Source organism: Sorex araneus, chromosome 2, assembly GCF_027595985.1.
Source record: "Sorex araneus isolate mSorAra2 chromosome 2, mSorAra2.pri, whole genome shotgun sequence".
Lineage (NCBI taxonomy): Eukaryota > Metazoa > Chordata > Mammalia > Eulipotyphla > Soricidae > Sorex > Sorex araneus.
The window spans coordinates 120337572-120360068 of NC_073303.1; the positions used below are offsets into that span (position 1 = coordinate 120337572).

The window sequence follows — 22497 nt, forward strand, 5'->3', positions numbered from 1 at the left end:
CCACAGAGAACATGAAGAAAAAGATTTCACACTCTTAGCTTTGTACATCAGAAGGACCACAGTTGCTATGGGAGCAAAATCTCAGGAGGAATGGCCAGATCATTTAGAATTATTTCCCTTCCTTTGCCAAGACCATCGACTGTTTGCTCCAGGACCTAGGAAAATGACTAATGCTTAATATGTGAAAGACTGGTAATGTTTTGTAGTTCCATTTACTTCCCTTCAATAAGAATTGAATGTGGAATAGGTGTAGGCTAGAAGGCTGAAAAATACCTTTGCAAGTTATAAATTAGACTGATTCTCAGACTAAGCTTTTAGAGGACTCATAAGAAGGATGAAAGTCATATGGCAGGCATCAGTAAGTGCAGAAAATCTCAGACTCAGATTTTTAATCTTTGTAATAGTTATCCTTCCTTATGATTAAATTTCCTTCTAATTAAGCAAGAGAATGTTGTCTCCATATTTTTGAACCTTAGTTAAGTCATCAAATGTTGGTGAATTATAAAAATACATTTGACAGATTCTAAACAGATTATTAAATTGTGTTTAAAATTCTTTTTAATACTAGGAGATAAATAACCTTCATGATAAAATATTGACCTTTTTTCCAAAGTAAATCTCACCATTTGAAGTAATTGGTATTCAGACCTGCTTTGAATGTCTGACAGGTGTTTTTATACAGCTAAGTTCATGTTAAGATAGGAAGAAAATGTATAGTTTTAAAACCTGTAGAACTGTAATAAGAACAAGGAATTCTAATTATCTTAAGAAATTATTCAATTATTACACTTTTCTATCCATCTATTCGATCCATTTGTTTCTCTTGGAGGAGGGCTCTCAAACATTGCTCAGAGAGGCCTGAGGGTCATTCCTGGGACAATCGAATATTAGAGCATGAGGGTGTGATGCCCTGTGGTGCTTGGGCCTCCAGGGCTCCATCTGATGATGCTCAGGGGACCACGTGCTAGCAGGAATCCACGCAGGGCTCTCAACCTCTCCAGAATATATTCAGTCCTTTCAAAAAATCGTATTTCAGTCTTCCTGCAAACATACCCCACTCCTGCAACCTCAACCTCTATTTCCACCCAGAACAAATCTCTTTAGGCTACCAGGGAGATTATTATTAAAAATACAAACCAGGGTCATTTCTAATAGTTATTTATTCAAAACAAAATCTTACAAAAGACTTATTCAGAGTCTTTCCTTATGTATCCAGGTAGGAACTGAATGAATGAGTGGGCCAGAATTTTGACTGCTGCCTTGTACGGCAAGATGACTTTAGGATGATTCCAACCCAGGGCTATAAAACACCAAGTGCTACTGGACTCTGGGTGTCTCAACTTGTCTAAATGTTCTTAGCTCGACAACAGAGGTTGATGTAATGACTTTTAAAGTCAACATCAAATGGAGATGAAAAGAAAAAGGGCCACTTAAGACCTCTGATCCTAGGTGAAAATATCCCATAGCACAAGCTTTGAGTCAGCTGGATCTGGGTTAGAATGTAGATACCCAGATATCCGTAAGCTAGAGGAAGTCTGAATTCACTGTATACAGCTTGAAAGTGGGGACTGACAATCACTGAGACTGTGGGCTCATGGGGTTCGAAGCCAAGTTTGTGCCCATATTCTGCGCTCCTACCATTGGTAGGACTGCAATTGAAGGTCAAGGAAAACAGAAGGCTGAGAGTATGATCAAATCTAGTCACATCCACTCCGGCAGTCACAAGAATGGCCACGTGTATATCCCTGCCATTGGTCAGCAGAGACATCCCTCTGCTGAGATGAAACTAGAGCCATTGGGGTTTAAAAAAAGAACACCACCGTCAGGGGGAAAGCACCGCGTCTTGGCAAGAGATGCCTCGCATAGTTTGCGCCGTCACCCAGCTCTCCTCCCAGCCCCAAGCTGGCGCTATTTAAAGCCCAGCTCCTCCACTGCTCCACACAGCTTAGGCAGGACCCCAGCTCTCAGCAGAGAGGTGCGAGCATGGCTTCAGGAGGAAAGGAAGGACACGAGGGTCCGGCCAAGAATGCCCTCCGTAAGGTACGCACAGCCACGCTGGTGATCAACCTGGCCCGGGGCTGGCAGCAGTGGGCCAATGAGAACAACAGCAGGCAAGCCCAGGAGCCCTCAGGTTGGCTGCCTGGAGGCACCCAGGATGAGGTCCCAGCTCCTAAGCCAGCAACACATCCCGCTCCCCAGCAGACGGCTACGAGCATCTTGGTGTCTCTCTCTCCGGAGGCCGGTGGACAAAGCTTGGAGGGAGCCCCGGAAGTCTCCCGTATCAAAAGGAAAGAGGTGACCAAGACAGTGGTCAGCAAAGCATATGAGAGAGGAGGGGACGTGGGCCACCTCAGCCACCGATATGAGAAGAATGATGGGGGGCAGCCAGAGAGTGATGACATCGACAGAATCCTCCAGGGCCGTGGCTCCCCAACTCGGAGGAGGAAATGTGCCAACCTGGTCTCGGGGCTCACCAAAGGCTGGAGGGAACTGGAAACAGAGGATGAGCCCACGTGGAGAAGCGACAGCCTTGACACAGAGGACAGCGGCTATGGAGGGGAGACGGAGGAGCGAGCAGAACAGGACGCTGAGCAGATGGCAGTGGCCAGAATCAAACGCCCGCTGCCCTCCCAGTAAGTGAACCCCTGAATTCCTTAGCTGCTTAGACAGTGATAGATCCCCCGCCAGCCCTGCCTCTGTGTGTGTGTGTGTGTATGTGTGTGTGTGTGTGTGTGTGTGTGTGTGGTGTTGGTGGTGGTGGGGAGATGGCATCTCGAGGACAGCCCCCAGGCACCTCCCTGGGTTAAAGGGCAGGGCCAAGGTCCCACGTGCACCTGTGGGTCCACAGGCTGCTTACTTTGTTCTTCCTGTTTGGAATGAAACACGTTTCAGTCTCAACAATAATGAAGCTAAAAGAGAAGGTGGTCTCATCTTTGGGAAAGAAATTCTTTAGTCATTTTTACAATGAATAACAAGTAGGCTTATCTGCAGAGAGAAATAAATCAGATTGTGTTAGCAGACTAATTGGAGAAAGTTTTCCCTTGTCTCAAACCACTTTATAATGTCCAATTCCCTGTATGGTATTAGCAGGTAACACATCCACCCTCCCCCATGCCCCACACTCACATCTTCAGTATCCAGGGAACACAGATATCTCTGCCATATAAACATGTGGGGCTGATATTTACCTTGAGAGCAGGCTCTGAAGTCAGACATCTAAATCCAAGTTCTAATTCCAGCTCTGCCCAGACTACAGGTAACAAGGTTGCCTCAAACTAGAAAGTTCCTTAAAGAAATATTAACTGAAACATTCAGAAAAGGGTCCTTTTTTCCCCCAGTTTATTGATCTCCTCGATAAAATTATAGCAACAATAACATTTGGGATATAGCCTGTTGTAACAGAATCAGATTAAGGGTACCAAGTACTTAACACCATTATTATTTATGTAATACTACTTTTGGATTGCTAGCTTTCAAAAGAAATTGGCCTATTACTAACATTAAGTAATTAAAATATCACAACCCTAAGGCATTTAGAAGCTAAATACACATGTAGAAGCAAATACAGACATGCTAAAATATTTAGGAGCAAACATAGGCAGACATACACTTATTCAGACAAGAAACAAATACTTTATTTCAATACAATAACCCTACTGCCTTATAATAAGTCAGAATATTTCCATAACCTTATGGTATTAAATGATGGAAGTCTGTTATGAATGCTTATTCATTGAATCCCTTTGGGATGAGATAGATGTGGAGTATGCTTTTCCAGTTTTATGAGACGATGGAAAAGTTACCTACTTTGAAAGAGCTTAGTTTGTATCTTTGTTTTGAAAAAGTGAGAAAAAAATGGCAAACTTAGACACTTCTAAGATTCCTCATGTATTCAGTGGGTGCATGTCTGTCTATCCAATAGACACAGCCTGTTGAAAACCTCTCATAACCCACGACATACGTGTGGAGTCCTATAAGTGTCTATGTGCCTCTAACCATCACAGTCACAGGTGGGTACCTGCTATTCTACATTAGGGATGAAAGCCATGGAACTAAGAAGGGAAGTTTTGCTAGCAAGTTTGTGACAAGGCTGAGACATATCTGACTTCAAATGCAGTGTCAAAAATCAGAAATGATAGTAACTCACAGACTTAAAGATGTATTTGTTGCAATCCATAATCAGAAATAGCTATTCTGGGGCCAGAGAGATAGTATGGCAGTTAGGGTACTTGCCTTGCACGGAACTCACCCAGATTAGATCTGCAGCATCCCATATATCACCATGACTAACATCAGCAGTAATTCCTAAACACTAAGCCAGGTATAACCCAAAAAGCAGGTTTAACCCAAAGACAAATGATCATAATCTAGTTTTCTAGGTTTCAGGCTTTAGGGTGGTATGTCTTTGTCCACCATAAAAATAAATCACAGTACCCAACAGAATAAAGATGGAGGATTACACATTTTTGGTTTGTTTGGGGGCCAATAATGCTTAGGGGTTACTTCTAGCTCTGCACTCAGGAATTTCTCTTGGCAATGCTTAAGGGACCATATAGGATGCCGGGGATTGAACCTAGTTTGGCCTTGTGCAAGGCAAAAGTCCTCCCCACTGTACGATTGCTCCAGCACCCAAGGAACATGGCACACTTAAGACCCTACCAGTATATTTTGAATTGGCCAGAGACAGAGAGATGTGGCAGAGACCAATCTTGAACACATGCCTTCAAGCAATCTTCATATTTATTCCTTTAATTCTCACAATGCTCCCAGGGGGTGGGTATAATCCACGTTTTTACCCTACCTGATTTCTTTTATTAATCGTAGAATATCCTTGTTCACCACACCACATGATTTTCATTTGCTAGTTGGGAACATGACACAAATTAGTAAGGGGGACTTTGTACAAGATTATACAAATCCATGGGGCCTGAACCACCTTAATCACTAAATCACAGTGAGCACAGGCATGGAGAAGTACATAATTTGCCTTCTCTGGCTCATCTTCACAGTGTAATGGAGAGGTCCACAAGCTTCAAATGAGACACAGACTTGAATCTTGGTAGTTACTTAGGCAAAATCCTAAACCTTGGTTCTGTTTAAAAGAGTAGATGTATCCATTACAATGCAGGGGCCAGTTCTGGTGATCCTAACCCTTCAGGATGCCAGGGACATGGCTCTGGGCTTGTGGGGGTGGGGGAGGGAAGGAGAAGGTGAAACCTCTTCTCTCCTTCTTTGGTTTCTATCCCTGGGTCTTAGAGTACACAGGGTACCAGAATGTTGCAGGCAGCAATGGCATCTCCTAGTGTCAGCAGTAATCCTAGCTGTGCTCAGGAAGCTTCAGCAGAAGTCTAATGGGACTCTCAAATACTGCCTGGGAAATGAATGTGACATTATTGAGTAAGCCTGTACCCAAAGCAGTTTCTGTTCACTTATTTCTTTCCCAAGCTCCATGAAAGCTGTGTGGCTGAGACATTAAAGAGTTTTCTTCTGTGGTGAACAAGGATATTCAATGATTAATAAAAAAAAAAAACCCAGGTAGGGTAAACAAGTGGAGGTGCAATTTCCTAACAATGAATTTTCTTATGTTTTCTTTCTTTTATTTATTTTTTTGCTTTTTGGGTCACACCCAATGGTGCACAGGGGTTACTCCTAGCTCTGCACTCAGGAATTATTCCTGGCGCTGCTGGGGGACCATAAGGGATGCTGGGAATTGAATCCGGGTCGGCTGCGTGCAAGGCAAATGCCTACCCTCTGTGCTATCGCTCCAGCCCCTCATGTTTTCTTATGAAAAAGAATCTATATTTTATGATACTTAGTTCTTGAGATTTATAGCTCTATGACTCATTTGGTCCAGCTCTCTTAGATGAAGAAAAATGGGTTCCTCTTCCATACAGTAATGGTGTTAGTTTGCAAGAGCCAGTCATCCACTCATCCCCTCCTCCAAGCTCTTTTCAGTAGAAACAACTGTAATTACATAGTGTAGAAAGGTGCCTGTGTATGGTAAGGAACTGACACAGAGATGCTGAGGCTGATCAGAGCCTGTGTCCTTTAGAGTCATTTTCTCATTAGAGAACACATTCCAGGAATCAAATAATGGCCAACGTCCCAGCTTCATTAATGGGAATTCCCAACAGGTTCCCAAGTGTAGGGGTACCACTAGATTAAATTAGCAAGGACCACAGGCAAACACATGCATGAAGCTTTGCTTTTTACTCCCCCCAATTCTGACTTCACAGAGAAATCACAGGCTTGCCTCTCAAACCTGGTTGAAAACATGAGGGAGCGTCTACCTCCAGACATCACCTCTTTCTGACAAACATGACCCTGGGATGTCACACTCCTTTTAGATCTGTTATACTTCCTGTGGAGAAGAGCAAAGCAATGCAGAGAAGCAAACAATCCCCAGAACTTCCCTGAGAAAAGGGAGAGGTGACAGAAGTGCTTTGCGTTACTGACAAGAAAGATTTCTAGGCAATGAGAAATGCTCCTCTTCCAGGGGAGTCTGGGGCAAGGGTAATAGACAGCAGCAATTCACATCCTTCATGCAGAAAAATGCACTTCCTGGCCCCCAAACATGCTTGTAGCCTATGGCAGGTGAAGGCTGACTACTAAAGAATGTTAACTGTGCCAGTGACCTTGACCTTGGCTAGGAATATAGGTTTTAGAGCTTGTATTTTCTGGGGGTAGGGTGAGCAGGGAGGGGTTATTTTATATTTTATAAGTTACCCATATAATCATTACTCTAAAACATTATCATGCTACAACTGGTATCATGGTGAGGTTGGGTCATTCATATAACAAAACAACGACACTTGAAGGTTGACAGACAATAAATTTCAGAATTTATTTCATGGAAGAAACCTAAACTTGTCAGAAGAGTTAATAATGATTAAAAATAAGTTAATAATGACTAGTAGGACAAGGGAAATATTTGCTGAATGACTATAAGCAAGTTCACTGAAGAAACTCAAGAAATGTGTCTAGATTAAATATTGGTAGTCTAAAATATGTGTGTCTAATGACTTTAAATAAATCTTACCTTTCTATGAATTCTAGATTTTCTTGCTAAAATTCAATCTGCACTGTAGCACTGTCATCCCGTTGTTCCATCGATTTGCTCGAGTGGGCTCCAATAACAGCTCCATTGTGAGACTTGTTGTTACTGTTTTTGGCATATTGAATATGCTACGGGTAGCTTGCCAGGCTCTGCCATGTGGGTGGGATACTCTTGGTAGCTTGCCGGGCTCTCCGAGAGGGACGAGGAATAGAACCTGGGTCGACAGTGTGCAAGACAAACGCCCTACCTGCTGTGCTATTACTCCAGCCCCCAAAGCTTTATTTTTTTAAAGAAACAATATCAATATTTCTTTCATGACCCTATTTTTAATTGTTTATAAAATCAATATCTTTCCTTTATTTTTCCTTTCCTCGGAGCAAACGAGATTTAATCTCTGTGTGTTAATAACACACAGAATGTTTGAACACACAGAATCTAAGTCTTTAAAATTAGAGGGTAAAAATCTATCAAGTATCACATATGTACAGTTAAAAAAATTACTTTTAGGGACAGAGACATAGATGAACAGATCACATGCTTTGCATGCACGAAGCCCAATTTGATCCCTGAGTACTGTGGTGTGCCCCCTCCTTTCAAAAAAATATAATGCCCCAAGTCAAAAATGAAACTTGAGTGTTAATTTGAATATACTACTATTTTGGTTCTATAAAGAAATAACAAAAATAATAAAGCAGGTAAACCACCATCTGGATATTTTATACTCAAATGTAAATTCTCCAGTCTGGTGCATGTATTTTTTCATTGTTAGAAACTGTACTTATATTCGAATTTGCACTTCTGGTTATTTTCTTATGTCTCAGTGGCTATTTGCTATCATTTTCTTTTTTGTTGCTGAATATCAAGTAAAAACCTCCAACACAAGAGGTCATACGTAGTTAAATAAAAGAAGGAGGAATACAAAGTGTCCAGAAGCTCCTTAAAGGGAGGTTGTATTATCATTATCATCAGTACTCAAGGACAGAACAGCTGATGCTTAAAAGAGAAAGTATGAGCTAATGAACCATGTTTTTTTCACCTCAAGTTATTTTTTCTAGGGGAGGGTGTTCCAGTCTCACGTAAGCTGAGCTTCAGAGCTTGCTTTAAAGATTCTGCCAGTCATTGGTTACTATGGCTTCAAGGTGACAAGGAGTTTGCCCGGCTTCAGATAATGAGGTCAAGGCAGAGACCCAAAGAGGGGAGATAACTCTGTTCCCCTCAGCGTTGCGTAATCTTCCTATTTTTACCACGTAACTGCGAATGTTGTTTTTAGATGCTGCTTTTCTACAAAGCACAGTAAGTGACAGGTAGCACGACGCTCCTGGTTTGTGTTCAATATTGAATCGGAACGAGGTGAAGTGGGGGGACTTGGAAAGAGAATGTGTGGACCAGCGAACGCTCGCCATCTAGTGGACACGGGCCTCCCTCGCCACATGGCACTGCCCGAGCTTCAGATAAGGAGATTCCAGGAGCAGAGCTCCTTTGTGTCCTGAGGCATAGTGAGTGACACCTGACCCTTTCCGAGGTTTTCAGTCAGGAACTGTGTGTTTGGAGTGGAGGGACTGTTAAGAGCAGAAGCATCAGCAGAGGACACCTCCAGTCCCAATACATGAGGCCCTTGCAGGGGAGAAGGGTGGGCTGTTGGCGAGGATGCCAAATGCATAAGTATCTGGCTCTTATTTGGTCTAAGGGCTCATCTTCTACAAGCAGAGGCAAAGAGACCTAGGGAGTCAAGTCTAGGGAAGTGGAGATAAGAGATATGACCGGAAAATATTTTTAAGAACATCTGTCTTTTTACCCATTGTCAAGCTAGGCCTTCTTCCCTCATGACAATACTGGTGTATTTCTTTCAATCCTGTTTGAGTGTTTGTCTGAAGAAATGCATTCTAGATGGCAGGGAAAGTCACGGCCATTTGGTAGGCAGTCTGCCCATTTACCAGACATTTACCCGAACCCTTAGTGGCATCACAGCACTGGAAAGAACATCATCCTTGGCCTCAGAGTTTGAATCCTGTCTCTGGATTCCAATCCTATAAGAAATGGATTCTGCTAACATACCCTTATGATTCTAGTTTGAAAATACTATTAACAGGCAACTTTAAGATACACACATGCATTATCTTTATAAGAAAGCGTTTTGATTATTAAAATACCGTTTTCTGGCTGTTCTCATCAGGGCTTACTCCTGTGCTCTGGGACCATATGGAGTGCAGAGGATTGAACTGGTGTCAGCTGTGTGCAAGACAAGTGCTGTATCCCCTGTACTGTCTCTCCAGCCTCTTGTGAAATAGTTTAATTATAGTGTTTACAACACTACTGGCACTCCCAGAGACTGGGACTTAAACTAAAAATAATATTGGAAAGTTGCATACTTAAAAAAAAAATCTTTCATAATGAAAAGGACTGTGCACTTACCTTAAGCAACTGAAGTACCTAGATGGGGTGTTAATATGTCTTGCTTCTTCACGCTCTCCTTCAGGGCCAACAAGTATACAGAGAAACTCAACTGCAAGGCCCAGCGGAAACACAGCGAAGTGAACAACCTGAAAGGCAGATGGCAGCAGTGGGCGGATGAGCACATGCAGTCCCAGAGGCTCAACCCCTTCAGCGAAGAGTTTGACTATCAGCTGGCGATGTCCACCCGCCTTCACAAAGGGGACGAAGGCTACGGCCGACCTAAGGAGGGAACCAAAACTGCAGAAAGGGCCAAGCGGGCGGAGGAGCACATCCACAGAGAAATCAGGGACCTGTGCTTCATCATCCGCACCATGGCCCGCCACCGGCGGGATGGCAAGATCCAGGTCACTTTCGGAGACCTCTTCGACAGATATGTTCGCATCTCAGACAAAGTGGTCGGCATTCTCATGCGGGCCAGGAAGCACGGGCTGGTAGACTTCGAAGGAGAGATGCTATGGCAAGGCCGGGATGACCAAGTGGTGATTACTCTACTCGAGTGAGCCCCGGACAATAAAAGCCCAAGTGGACCCGATCCTCTCTTGACCGCTAAAGTTAATGTAGTGATGTTTCAAAGCACTCTATATCGGTTAGTATCTAGTAAACAATTTTATGTCAAATGACTTTTGGCCACTCTTTCTGAGAATGTTTGCCAAATTGTGAAAAAGACTTTTTGAAAAATGTGTCCTCTGTACATAAAAGAGTAAAACTCCACTGACACTTTCAAGCAAAAATCTTTTGGTTAGTCATAATTATACACTTCTGATGTAAATATCAAGTTGCTGACTTGTTAACATCAGGTTAACATGTTATGTGAGATTTTTATAAAGAAACTTGATGTTGGGGGCTGGAGAGAATACAGTGGTAAGGTGCCTTGCATGCGGCCGACCCGGGTTCCATCCCCAGCATGGTTCACTGAGAACTGGGCTCTGGGCACCGACAGTTGCCTCCACCCATCCCCCCGACCTCCAGTTTTAACTCTGTAGTAGTATTTGTATCACAGCATCACTTACAAAATTGGCACACACATGAACATGCTCATTTGCAAGCAAGACCAGAAAAGACGGCTATGGTCATCTTCACTATGAAATGAAAGATGATGTGTCAAATTCAGCCCTACTTCACATTATAGAACTTCTCTCTTGGAGAAGTTTAATTTTTGTCACCTTAATGAGTCACACTGCTTACACTAATGATGCATGATAAAAACAGAAATAAGAAAATTGAATGTTCAGTGCAGAAATATAGGAAAACTGTTGGTAAATTAGATAACAATTTGAGGCATCTTATGACAGTAAGACCACATTAACCTGCAATATCCCTCATCATAATCCACTGGACCATTTAAAATATATAAAAGGTAGGGGCTGGAGTAATAGCACAGCGGGTAAGGCGTTTGCCTTGCACACGGCTGACCCAGGTTCAATTCCCAGCATTCCATATGGTCCCTGAGCATTGCCAGGAGTAATTCCTGAGTGCAGTGCCAGGAGTAACACCCGAGCGTCGCTAGGTGTGACCCAAAAAGAAAAAAAAAATATATATATATATGAAAGGTATAAAATAGCAATATTTAACCTGTCAAAGTAAAAATAAGTTTGATGCAATGAGAAAGTTGACAGTGGTTTATGATTTCTTAATTTTACTCTTAGATCTGTCTTATGTAATTCTCAAAACCAAATAAAATATTAGAATGCTTACTGGATTCAATGAAAGTTACTAAAATAATATAGCACTCAGGAAAAGCCAATGTCAAAATAGACTTCATAATAATTAGGTGAGCCTTCAAAAATGGACTAAACCATTCATGGAATGTCCTTTGTTCTCAAGCATGATCCTCTTTCAAAGTGAAAGTTCCAATATCTTCTTGGAGAAGAGAGTTTATACATTTTTTCCCACATAAAAATTAATAACAAGTATTTCTAAGTAGAATTTAATCACAATCAAAATATCCCGTTTATCACCGAATTCTCAGGCGAATCAGTAACATCTCATTTTGTCCTTTCCCTGAGATCTTAGAAGTCTATTTCAACTTGGCCCTCCCAACGATGTTGCACTGGGGGCTCTTCAGGGTCAGGGGAATGAGATCCAGCTTGTTACTGGATTTTGCATATGAATACACCATGGGGAGCTTGCAAGGCTGTCCCATGGGGGCAGGAAACTCTCAAAAGATTGCCAGTTTCTCCTAGAGGAAGAGGTAGGCTAAAGATATCACTTCTGAGAGCTTGCTTTTAAGTCTCTGGATGTTGACCGTTGATGGGATCACACACACCTGGGTTCCTCTGCCGGTACCTTCATGCATGAGGCCTGTCTGAACGTGTAGAGAGGAGCCTCCAGCATGGCTACAGAAAGTCTCTTGCCTGAACACCTGGCTGTCTTCCCCGGGGCCCCTCGGAGGGGATGGGCTCCAGCTTCCCTCCCCACCCCAAGCAGAGCTCCTGGCGGCTGAAGAATTTAATATGTACACAAATATTTATCACATCAGTGAAGCTATATCAATATTTTCAAGACATGGCAAAATAAAAATAAGTCATCTTGTATTTTGTGTTCCTGTTTTCATACTACTATTGTATAGCATTCAATATATTTTGGTTGTATACATATATATATATTTTAAATTTTTGGAGTCACTCCTGGCAATGCTTGGGGGGACCGTAGCAGTGATGTGACCAAACCAAGGTTTGGTTGCATGTAATGCTTAATCTCTGATTCAAGAACTTATTATTTTTGGCATAAAATACAGAAAACGATATAGTGCAATTGGGGTCCTCTTAGTATTCCAAGGCTTCAAAAGAGGTTCTTCACATTCAACTCTGAATAACACTTTATGCTATTACTCTTACAGTTTATTCAAAGTTCAATTTGCTTGAATCTGAGAATCAAGTTTTCTTCTTAGGGAACTTACACTAATTAACATTTCTAAAGCTCTTCCTTGTCATTACTATTATTTGTGTTTGTTTTGGGGACGAGTGGTTAGATGATATCTTGCTCTGTGCTAAGGTATCCCTGCTGGTGGGGCTCCGGGAGCTCTGTGGGGTACACCAGGGACTAAACCCAGGTTGGCTGGGTGCAGGGCACACACCCACCAGCTGTGCTCTTGCTCTGGGCGCACATTACTACTATTTATACTCAAGCTTCTTATGACTTTTGCCTCTGGACTTTTCAAGTCTTCTTGTCTCTAGTTTTCTCCCTCTACTAATCCAAAAAATTTTTTTCCCAGAGGGATCTTCCTAAAGTACAAGTTGGGGTCATACCAGCCCTCCACTCAAATTTCCTTACTTGCTTCTATGAAACGAAACGCAAAATCAAAATTTCTTTGCATCATATGCAACAAATCTCGATGACATAAGGCTTACCTTGTTGTCTGCATTCACCATCAAACACAAAAATCCAAAACAATCAAATTCATTTCTCTACAGGTAAAGTGCCCTGTTCTCCATTTTTTAAATTCTGGTGCTACTCCTACCTGAATTTATACTTCTACCACTAAAAGAGGTCTTAAGAAGCATGTTTTTATGTAGTAGTGAGCTTAAAATAACTCTTAGAAACATTTATTAAATAAAACCAAACGCAAATTTGTGTTTATGTATTTAATTTTATTTAGTATACACCACACTCTGACCTTATTGTCACTGAAATCCAATACAGGATTTAAAATTTTTTAATCATTAGTCAACTCCACAAAGACAATAATACTGCTGTGGAAGACCAAAGAGGGGAAACTGAGTATTTATTTACAAATCCCTATATTGTAAACATTTAATTCTATTTGCTGTTACTAACGTATAATGAGAGCTTTACATTGACAAGGAAATGATGCCCTGTTTTTCTATATAGATTCAGCATTAGCATATTAAATAGAACATCAGATTTTTTTCCATTAGCATTTTGCTTTCTTTAGACAATTATTTAAACTTTCAAAAGATCTAAATATATTCAAGTGCTTTACAACTAATAACTACTTATGCCAACGTATGTGGCTTATAATTTCATTTTTAGAATAATTTAAAGTGCTATAAGCAACCTGGCAATCAACACTTTCTATAAGAACAAAACTACCTTTAAACATTAATTTACAAGATAATATACAATGTTTATTGGGAATAGCTGAAATTTCAGCACAAATCACTGTCACATATATAACAGCAGGATTTTCATTTTCACGTTCTTTTTTTTTGCATAACAAGACGCTTTGAAAGTAACTTGAATTATTGCCACAATGGCTTATTATTGATCTCCTACAAAAGAGGATAAGAACTACTTGTATATTCTATCTTTTTTTTTTTTTGAGGTCACTGGACAGTAAATCTGCATATTCAACAAGTCTACAGAGTTACAATATTGTCTACTGTAATCACTGCCCTTTTACAAGAGCAAATGCTAATAGAATTAATAACATATACCACTAAAAGAAAATCACTTTTTTTTCCCTTTGAACAGCAACCTATATTTTGGGAGTTGGTATGCAACAAGGCTAAAACAACTGAACTATAAACCAGTATATCTGACACAATAATTTGAAGAAATAAGCATCTGTTTCGTAGTTTTTATACTTAAGATAATGCCCTGCTAAACTATAAATATGTAAATATTGTATTTTCTTGATGTAATAATTGCAGTAGAATCATCAAGTTCTCATTCTCCTTTGTCATTTTATAACTTTTTAATCAGATAATTCAGTTACAAAAGCATACGCCCAAACCTGCAAATCATGTGCATTGTAGTCTCTTACTATCAGAATTTTGCTCAGATTTTGAGAATACCTGCAAAAGTAATAAAGAGATGCTGCAGTGTGAATTAAAATTAGAACTCAGAGGTCTATGAAGTATGCATTATTTTGGCATTCATTAGCATGATTAAGCTGAGCAGGTCCACAAGTTACTTTACATCAACCTCACAGATACATCAGTATCTATTCTCTTATGTCAATGTTCAAATTAGACTGCCCTAGTAAAAAAAATACTTTAAAAATACAAACCAAAATAGATTCAACAAAAGAGCACCATCATATTCGGAGACTAATATAACATGGATTGTAGATGAGGTGGTCACTATGATCAAAATTCAGACAAAATCCAAGCCACTGTACTCCATGGACCCAAACTATGGTTAGACTTAAAGAACTCAGGGACAGAAACATGATTTAAAATATAAACTCCAAAATTATAGCTCCAATAAATGTGATGCAAACTAACTTCAAAGCACAAGTGACATGTTACATTGTATTGCTTCTTGACTTTCCAAACAATGCTTGTCCATGCCAGGTTTGGGCCATTATCCTACTAAGATAGTATTATATTTATTCAAAAGCCCAGATTTCAATGTCTTGAATAAAGAAATCTTCCTTTTTAGAAAGTGTATGATTTCCAAATGTTTTACAAGAATGACTTCTTCCATGATAGAGATCTCCATCAAGCCAAAGGGCGAATTCTCCACTGCAATGCATAAAATAAATAGTTTTAGGAGCAGTCTCTTAGTATAAAGTAATAATAATTGAAGTTATAAAATAACAAATGAGACATTTCAATATACTAATACCCTAAAAATCATTTTTTCCAACACTTTACGGTTCCTTTTGACATTCAGTCAAGATAAATTTGCTTATATCCCACCTATTACAAAATCATTTGTAAAATACAAGGGATGAAATGAATCCTCCAAAATGAACTTCCTCCAGCACCAATTTTTGAGATGGTTACTCAGATAGTCTCTGCCTATTATGGGTTTCTTTTAGCAGTTATGGTTCTAACACATTTAACATGAGTTTCATAAGCAGAAACATTTCTTGCCACCTAAAATTAAAAAAAAGGGAGATCAAGCTAATGATTCAATCTCCAATTTATAACAGGAAATTGAGACTCATTAGGAAGTTTGCTCAAGGTCTGAAATATATGTCCAAGTGAGAACCTGAGTTAGAATTATCAGATTAGATTCCAAAGTACATATTCATTCAGTCTATCACATTATGTTTTTGATTTCTTGGGGTATCTATTTGGGAGTCTGGATCAAGTCCCTGCACATTTCAGTTTATGAGCCCATACTATATTCTGTTTTTTGACCAGACCTGGTCCCATTTTCATGCTCATATATCACTCTTGGCAGAGCTCAGTGGACTATCTGGGAAGCGGGGGATGGAACCCAGGTTGGTGTGTGCAAGGCATGCAGCCTGCCCATGGTACCATCTCTCCTGCTCCAGCCCATACCCTTTTCTGAAGACTGAATAACTGTTTAAATTTATTATCAAATAATCCAACTGTTACTTTGACTTGCTGGACTCACTGTATTAACTTAGCTCCATCAGACACATGATGATGTTGCTTACATTATTTTTAAAAACTCAAAGAGATTTATGAGACTTTCCTAGGAGTTTAAATAAATCAATCACTCTTACACTACTGTTTGGGGTAGGGCTTAATGAATGGTCCCATGACACAAAAAAGTTTTAATTTGTTTTCAATGAAATATAAAAACATTACTTGTGGATTCTAATAATGAAAACATTAACCACTCGGAGGGGAGAGTGTTACTAAATGTTTTTTTCACCAAGTTATACCGTCTAATGTATTGATCCAAATAATATCCAGGTCAGAATAAAATTAAAATGAATAAAGTTTTTTATACACTTGGGAGAAATAATAAACCATCATATTTTTTAAAATTCTGAACAGTTCTAGCATTTTCAAACGCCAAAAACTTTCCAATATCAAAAAGTAACTGTACTCTTAAAAAAAAAAAAGTGCCGAGACAGTTTCAGATGTGGGTGCCCAGGTTCAACCCAGAACATCATCGGGAGCAACTTGTAGGCATTATGGCACGAGTAGGACCCCCAAAATGCAGGGTATGCAGGGTATGCTCCCCAAATCCCAAACCACAAAATATTAGTCTGAAGAGAATCAAATAGTGTTTTAATTTGAAAAAAAATTCTACATAGGTTCAAATACTACAATATTAACTTTCAACAAATTATACTTTCTTAGTCATAATATACCACACCTTAGGATTCCAATGTGAAAACCTTCCAACAATAAATTATTTTATCAACAGTAAAATTAAAATACATATTTTCTTTCTAAAACGTCCTGGAAGAATGTTGGAGACTTACCCTCCACCACCGAAGGCTAGCGAATCCATGTCTCCTTTGATAAAAAACATATTATCTCCTGTCCACTTAAAGACCTAAATACAAGAAAAATGAAATTTTAAGGTATAGATAAAACCTAAAACAAAAACCTAATACTAAAATATCAAAGCCTAAATTGATGGTCTTAAGACTAACACCAGGACTAGAGAGACAGTACAACTGATAGGACACTTGCCTTGCACACAGCCAACTCGAGTTTGATCCCTGGCATCCCATATAGGTCCCCAGAGAACCACCAAGAGTGATTCCTAAATGCAGAGCTAGGAGTAACACCTGAGCATAGGCAGTATGACCCCAATCCCACTCCCCCCTCCAAAAAAAACCCCAAAAAACACCTTTTCTTAGTGAGCAAAAGTTGGGGGAGGGAAAAAAGGTCTCTTGTTTTCCCTTTGGGGTGTGTGTATGTGTGTGCGTGTGCGAGTGGCGTGTTTATAGTCAAATTTGAAAGCGCTACAACACAATCTTCTATTCCAGTGCCTTCAATCTTGTGAACTACTCACATATCCCTTTATTCTGGCTGTGTAGGGTATTGCAGTTGATGGCTAACAAAAAAGTTTATAAAAGAAGGCTGGAAAAAAAACCCTGAATATACTATCATTAAGCTTTAAGATTTTTTAAAAAGAGCATAGGCTGTATAGGGCCAAGGTCTTCTATTAAGGTATCACTATTCTTACACGATTCTATAAAACATTTATGATTTCTATTTTTAATTTCTTTAAAATCACTTGAGAAATCCAAGTAAAAACTTTTAGAAATCAATATTTACAATCAGTTTTTCTTAACCTGAGTTTTTTTAAATGCAAACCTAATAAAGCAGCTACTTTCATCGTTTTCCCAAATTATTCAATGAGCTTTTCACATATTACTTTGTAATTATATATTTAATTTATGTTTTCAGAGGTAACATGCAGCAGCAGAATAAAATTTTGAAAGTAAGAAAGAATACCTGAAACTTAAAGAACTGATGACTGCAGTGAGGCAGTTAAGCACAGCTGAGAAAGCTTCGACTATTTTTATCAAATCCTTCCCATTTTGTTTACTAAAGACAATTTTGAAAACCAACTTTGTTGATTATTATTTGGAAATCTCTTAAAATTACATTGTAACATTATTATCATTTTATTAGGGATAATCTGATAAGCTAAAACTTTATGTGCCCACGATACTGATAGTGCATTTATTATTTGCTTGCTTGTATGTAGCTCTGGATTTAATATCTGGCATTACCCAAATTTGTTTTTAAGAACCTCACAGTAGTAAGTCAAAGAGAAAAGTAATAATGAAATGAACTCACTGGGTCCATGATGAGGACATGTCCCTTGCCAAGCGTTATAGATATGCCATCATTTCACAATCTGGAAACACCCTGTTCCATTTTATGATTCCCATTCTATCTACTGGAAATCTGAAGCTCAAAATGATCAAAGAACTAAGCTAACAGTAAAAGGCAGAGAAGAGAGTCAAGTAAAAGTGTGTGTAATTCCAAGTGTACATTTTCTTTACGTAATCTCTTTATAAAATGAATACTGAAAAAACTGTTCTTACCTCAAACTCTGGACAGAAAGTAAAGACAAAGGTCTCTCCGGTACCATAAAAGCCATCACTGACTTTGAAGGGCTCAGATGCTAATGCACCAAAAACCTAAAAATTCAAAAGGGTATGTTCAATAAGCATTATCCCATATCTGTTTAAAAATGCAAACACAGAGAGAAAACTGATACCGTTTTAGCTAAGTATAGTTAAAAAGTGAAATAATTGATTGCTGTAGAATTCACTTTATTTTCAAGTACAAAAATTCCTTCAACTCCTTTGATGCGGAAAAAAGACATTTTCTTAGTTTTGAAATATAAAAGAATACTTATTTTCCTCTTTCCCACTGTAAACTATAACCATTAGCCCCACATTTCAGGACAATACAAGTATGTGCCATGTATATAAAATAAGGATAACATGTTGTAGGGTTGCAGCGCTAAGGAAGCAAACCTACAAAGGTACTTCTTCCCTCACCAAATAGCAAATTCCATGAGGAAAGGATTGGGATTTGAATGATTTGGCCGTGATTTCATGGCTTTGCACAGTATAAATAGGTAAGCAGAGGTCTTGATGAAAGAACGAATGAGACTGGACAAACCGTTCCAGTGCTGTGGGTCTGTCCTCATGTCATAAAACAGGAATGTAGACATTTGATACATGATGCCTAAGTCACTGTTCTTCGGACATTCTATTTCCGTAGTGGGAAATTTTTAAATAATGCTTTCTTACAGAGGTCACATACATGTCCTATAAAAGTATATAAAGCCAGTGCCCTCTCTACATGTAAAACACATAAATTAAAAATATATTCACTCAACTTGGAATTATCACAAACTGCCATAATACTCCCAGTGTCTCTCTTCTCAACGCACCACCCGCGCTGCCAAAGGAAGAGCCTCTACCTGTTATCACAGCTCTGTTCTATCTACTTAAGAACTGTCTATAAATGGGTCATCAGGAAGTTCATCTTTAGTGTGATTTTTTAAATTTGTTTTGGTTTTGGGTCATACCTGGTAGTGCCCAGGGCTTACTCCTGGCTCTGCACTCAGGGAATCATATGTGCTTCCAGGGATCAAAGGAGTCAGCACACGGAAGGCAATTGCCCTACCAGTGTACTTACTGTTTCTCTTGCCCCCGAGTGAGTTTGACTTTTTAGCTCAGTATTAAGTTTGTGATAACTACATTATCATATGTAGCAGTTAACTCGTTCATATTCATTGTTACAAATATCTTTTTTGGAGGGTGGATAACATTGGGCAAATCAATTCAAGTCTTAATTTTAAAAATAAAATCATCACTCATTGAGCTTTGATAATTAAGATAATATGCATAATTGGCTGAATGTCTAGAATACAATGAACATGCTTACTAGTAGTAGTGTCCTGTTTAGTTTTCTTACTTAATATTGATAGTTCACCCTCGTATTACTCTCCAATGTTGTTAGCTGATGTGACTTTTACTGTTTCAGGAATAAAGCAATGTTTCTATTTGCTTTTCTATAATTCTGGATGTGATACTATCCTTACAGTTATATTTTATGACTTTTAAACTCACTTCTATCCTTTATGACTGTCAATTTCCTGTCTTTCCATAAACCTCACTCTTATTCTCTCCCAAATAATTTCTTTGTCTGAAAAACTCCTTCTTGCTTTCCCCCCCTATATTTTATAAAGTAGCATATTTTGCTCAGAATTAGAGGCACTGGTATAGTGATTCCTTCCACCTTAGAAGGCAGCAACACTTGATTATCTATTTTCTACAGCACTCAGCATTACCTGGAACATTTAACATTACTGTGTATTAAGTAACTGAGCAGCTAAACTTAATACTGTAATGTCTGATGAGAAGTGTCTACGCAGTGAGTTCTCATACCTGCCCATCACTGTCCTTGATCACCATCAGCACTGGAGTATCTAGCCCTGTCATTGTTCGATAAAGGGTCTTCAAGCTTGTGCCGTGCTTCCCAGTACCATAAACCAGAGTCCATGGATAGCCGATTGTTCTTGGTGGAAGATGCTTGGTGAGCTTGACAAATAAAATGTTAACATTGATTTGTAAATCTGGCAATTTGTAGGATATTAATGCCAGTAATTTAATGGTATAAGAGGTAGGTAACACAAATAAGAGGAGAAATTGTTATTCTTAGAGATAATGAGGCTAAAGAGTAATTATAAAGTTTTTAGCATAAAGTATTGTCCATTAGGAAAAAAAAATCATGCTGAACAAAATAGAGACCAGAGATAAGACAAGGGTAATATTGTTTGCATTAAATGTACTAAACTAACCAAAATATTATCTGTCCCTGCATGCCATTCATAATATAATCAGTACCTCTCAAATAACTAGCTCTAGAGCCAGACAAATGGTAACCAAGCTTCAAAACTTTGTAACTGTGTGACTTTTTTCACTTACAAAATATGCACAGCAGTATAAATCTCCAACAACTGTTCTAACTATGATATAATCACATATAAAGCAACCAACAAGTGTACTGCAAGAAATGAAATACTGGTTATTATCTCCTAAATTGTTATTTTTATTTTCATGCTTATGTATGCGAATCTTGTTATGAGATTCACAAATTCATCCTGTTATACTAGTTACACTTGGCACATTTTTTTTTCTTCACGGAAGAGGAAGTAGTAGCTGTAACCTTGCTTCTTCAATTCTCACGACATCTCAGAAGAGTCTGTTCTACACTAACGGGCACACACCCACAAGTGGACACACATGGGTGGGTATACCAGACCTTTTCAATTTGTTCTGGCAGTAAAAGCTCGCTGGGATCACTCAGGTTGGGTCGGAAAGATTCAGGCTCCAGTTCTGCCTTCACTGGAGCAGCCTGCTTGGAATTGATGTCTTCCCTTGTAGTAATCTAAAGAAGAGCAGAAAAACACTAACAAAAACCTGCAATGTACGTCAAACAATTTCAGCCTTTTGAAAGAACTCAAAATTTATACCTTAGGGAAGGTGGCTAAAGCTTTAATTTAGAATTTTAGAAGCGAAAAGATGCTTCATTTATTAAAAATACAATGTGGAAAATACATTTTTAATCCTAAACAAACTTTTATTTTTCCCATTCACCATATGAGGAAGGGCTGAAATGAATGATAAATACCTATTATCTTGGTGTGAAAAAGAGATGAAGCCAAACAAATTTTGCTGTTCAAAGAGAAAAAAATGAGTCTGCTAGTTTCAAAATTTGCTCTATTTTAAAGGTGTCAAACTGTTTTTCTCATGGCAAACATAAAGTAGATTATGGAAGCATGGTTCCTGGGTACCATAATTTTTTAAGAAATGCATAACAAGTGTAACTTTTCATTGGTATCTGTGTGTGTGTATAAATGTGTATCCACTGAAAAAGTCACCATTATTTTAAATGTCCTCATTATTATTACTACAATTAAAATATTTGGAATAAGACATTAAAAAGTTCATTTTTTCATATATCTATATTCTTCAATTGGATCATTTTGAACATTAAAAAGGATACATTCTTGCTTGATGGAATTAATCCTGTTAATACTCTTTCCAAGGTAAAAATGTCAATTAATTAAAAACTCCTATGCAATCTATTATGTTGGCTCTATTTCATATTGTTTTTAATATATAACACAATGACATTAAAAAATAAAAGATGAATTATAACTTTGACTCAGAAACCCTTTAAATGGTTAATAGAATAGAACAGAATTCTAGTGGAGCAGATAACTAAAATGCAGTAGAGCTCGGCGGCTGTGACTCGACAGGAATGAAATCTTGCTAAATTATTTTGTCGCTTTAACAGATTTCTTACCAAAACAAAGCAGCATATATTTTTTAATTAATACATGTTCTATAGTTGCATGGATTTTGGGTGAGGAACTAAAGTCTTAATTCTTTCACATCATCGTATTTACCCTTATTTTGATGATGTGAAAGTTAAAAAAAAAATCCAACACAGCATGAGAAGCATGAAAAGAATCCAGTAGCTCTAGCAAAGCCATGAAGCATAGCTTATTAATAAAAAGAAAACATAAATACACAAAACTAAAAAATGAGTTAACTGTCTCACTTTCTTGTTTCTAAAAAAAAACCCAAAAAACCCCACAAATATTACTTCACAGAATATTAAAATACTTATCCAGTTCTGGTAACTAATCTGTATTATTCCAAAATATGCCAAAAAGAAACATCTCAAAAATAAATTATCTTAATAAGATAATTAATACCGGGTTGATACAAGTTTAGCTTTGCCATCCACTAAAATTTTTAAACTATCCTATAACACCACATTTTTCAAACTCCACTTAGTAATCTCATAGCCCAAGACATTCTT

General features: G+C 38.6%; 2 protein-coding genes across 8 annotated transcripts in view; one reads left to right on the plus strand and one right to left on the minus strand.

Annotated features, from left to right (window-relative positions):
- The first annotated feature begins 1958 nt into the window (after window positions 1-1958).
- On the plus strand, window positions 1959-11908 carry ABRA (actin binding Rho activating protein). Its single transcript, XM_004607675.2, has 2 exons — window positions 1959-2633; window positions 9534-11908. Exons 1-2 carry the CDS (start codon window positions 1984-1986, stop codon window positions 10009-10011), a joined length of 1128 nt encoding a protein of 375 aa, XP_004607732.2. The 5' UTR covers window positions 1959-1983; the 3' UTR covers window positions 10012-11908.
- A 1172-nt stretch (window positions 11909-13080) lies between these two features.
- OXR1 (oxidation resistance 1) overlaps window positions 13081-22497 on the minus strand; it is a 431839-nt gene continuing 422422 nt past the window's right edge. For all 7 annotated transcript variants that reach the window (XM_055129071.1, XM_055129068.1, XM_055129069.1 and 4 more), the window contains 5 exons: window positions 20929-21054; window positions 20052-20204; window positions 18192-18287; window positions 16608-16681; window positions 13081-14940 (listed from right to left, as the gene is read on the minus strand). In XM_055129071.1, the coding sequence (XP_054985046.1) occupies window positions 14805-14940; window positions 16608-16681; window positions 18192-18287; window positions 20052-20204; window positions 20929-21054 (585 nt within the window). In that variant the 3' untranslated portion in view covers window positions 13081-14804. The remainder of the gene's footprint in view (window positions 14941-16607; window positions 16682-18191; window positions 18288-20051; window positions 20205-20928; window positions 21055-22497) is intronic.

Excerpts from the sequence above, each read along its gene's own strand:
- ABRA (XM_004607675.2), top strand. The coding sequence starts at position 1,984 with ATGGCTTCAGGAGGAAAGGAAGGACACGAGGGTCCGGCCAAGAATGCC. Across the intron at positions 2,634-9,533 it reads AAACGCCCGCTGCCCTCCCA|GGCCAACAAGTATACAGAGA; the intron begins GTAAGTGAACCC and ends GCTCTCCTTCAG.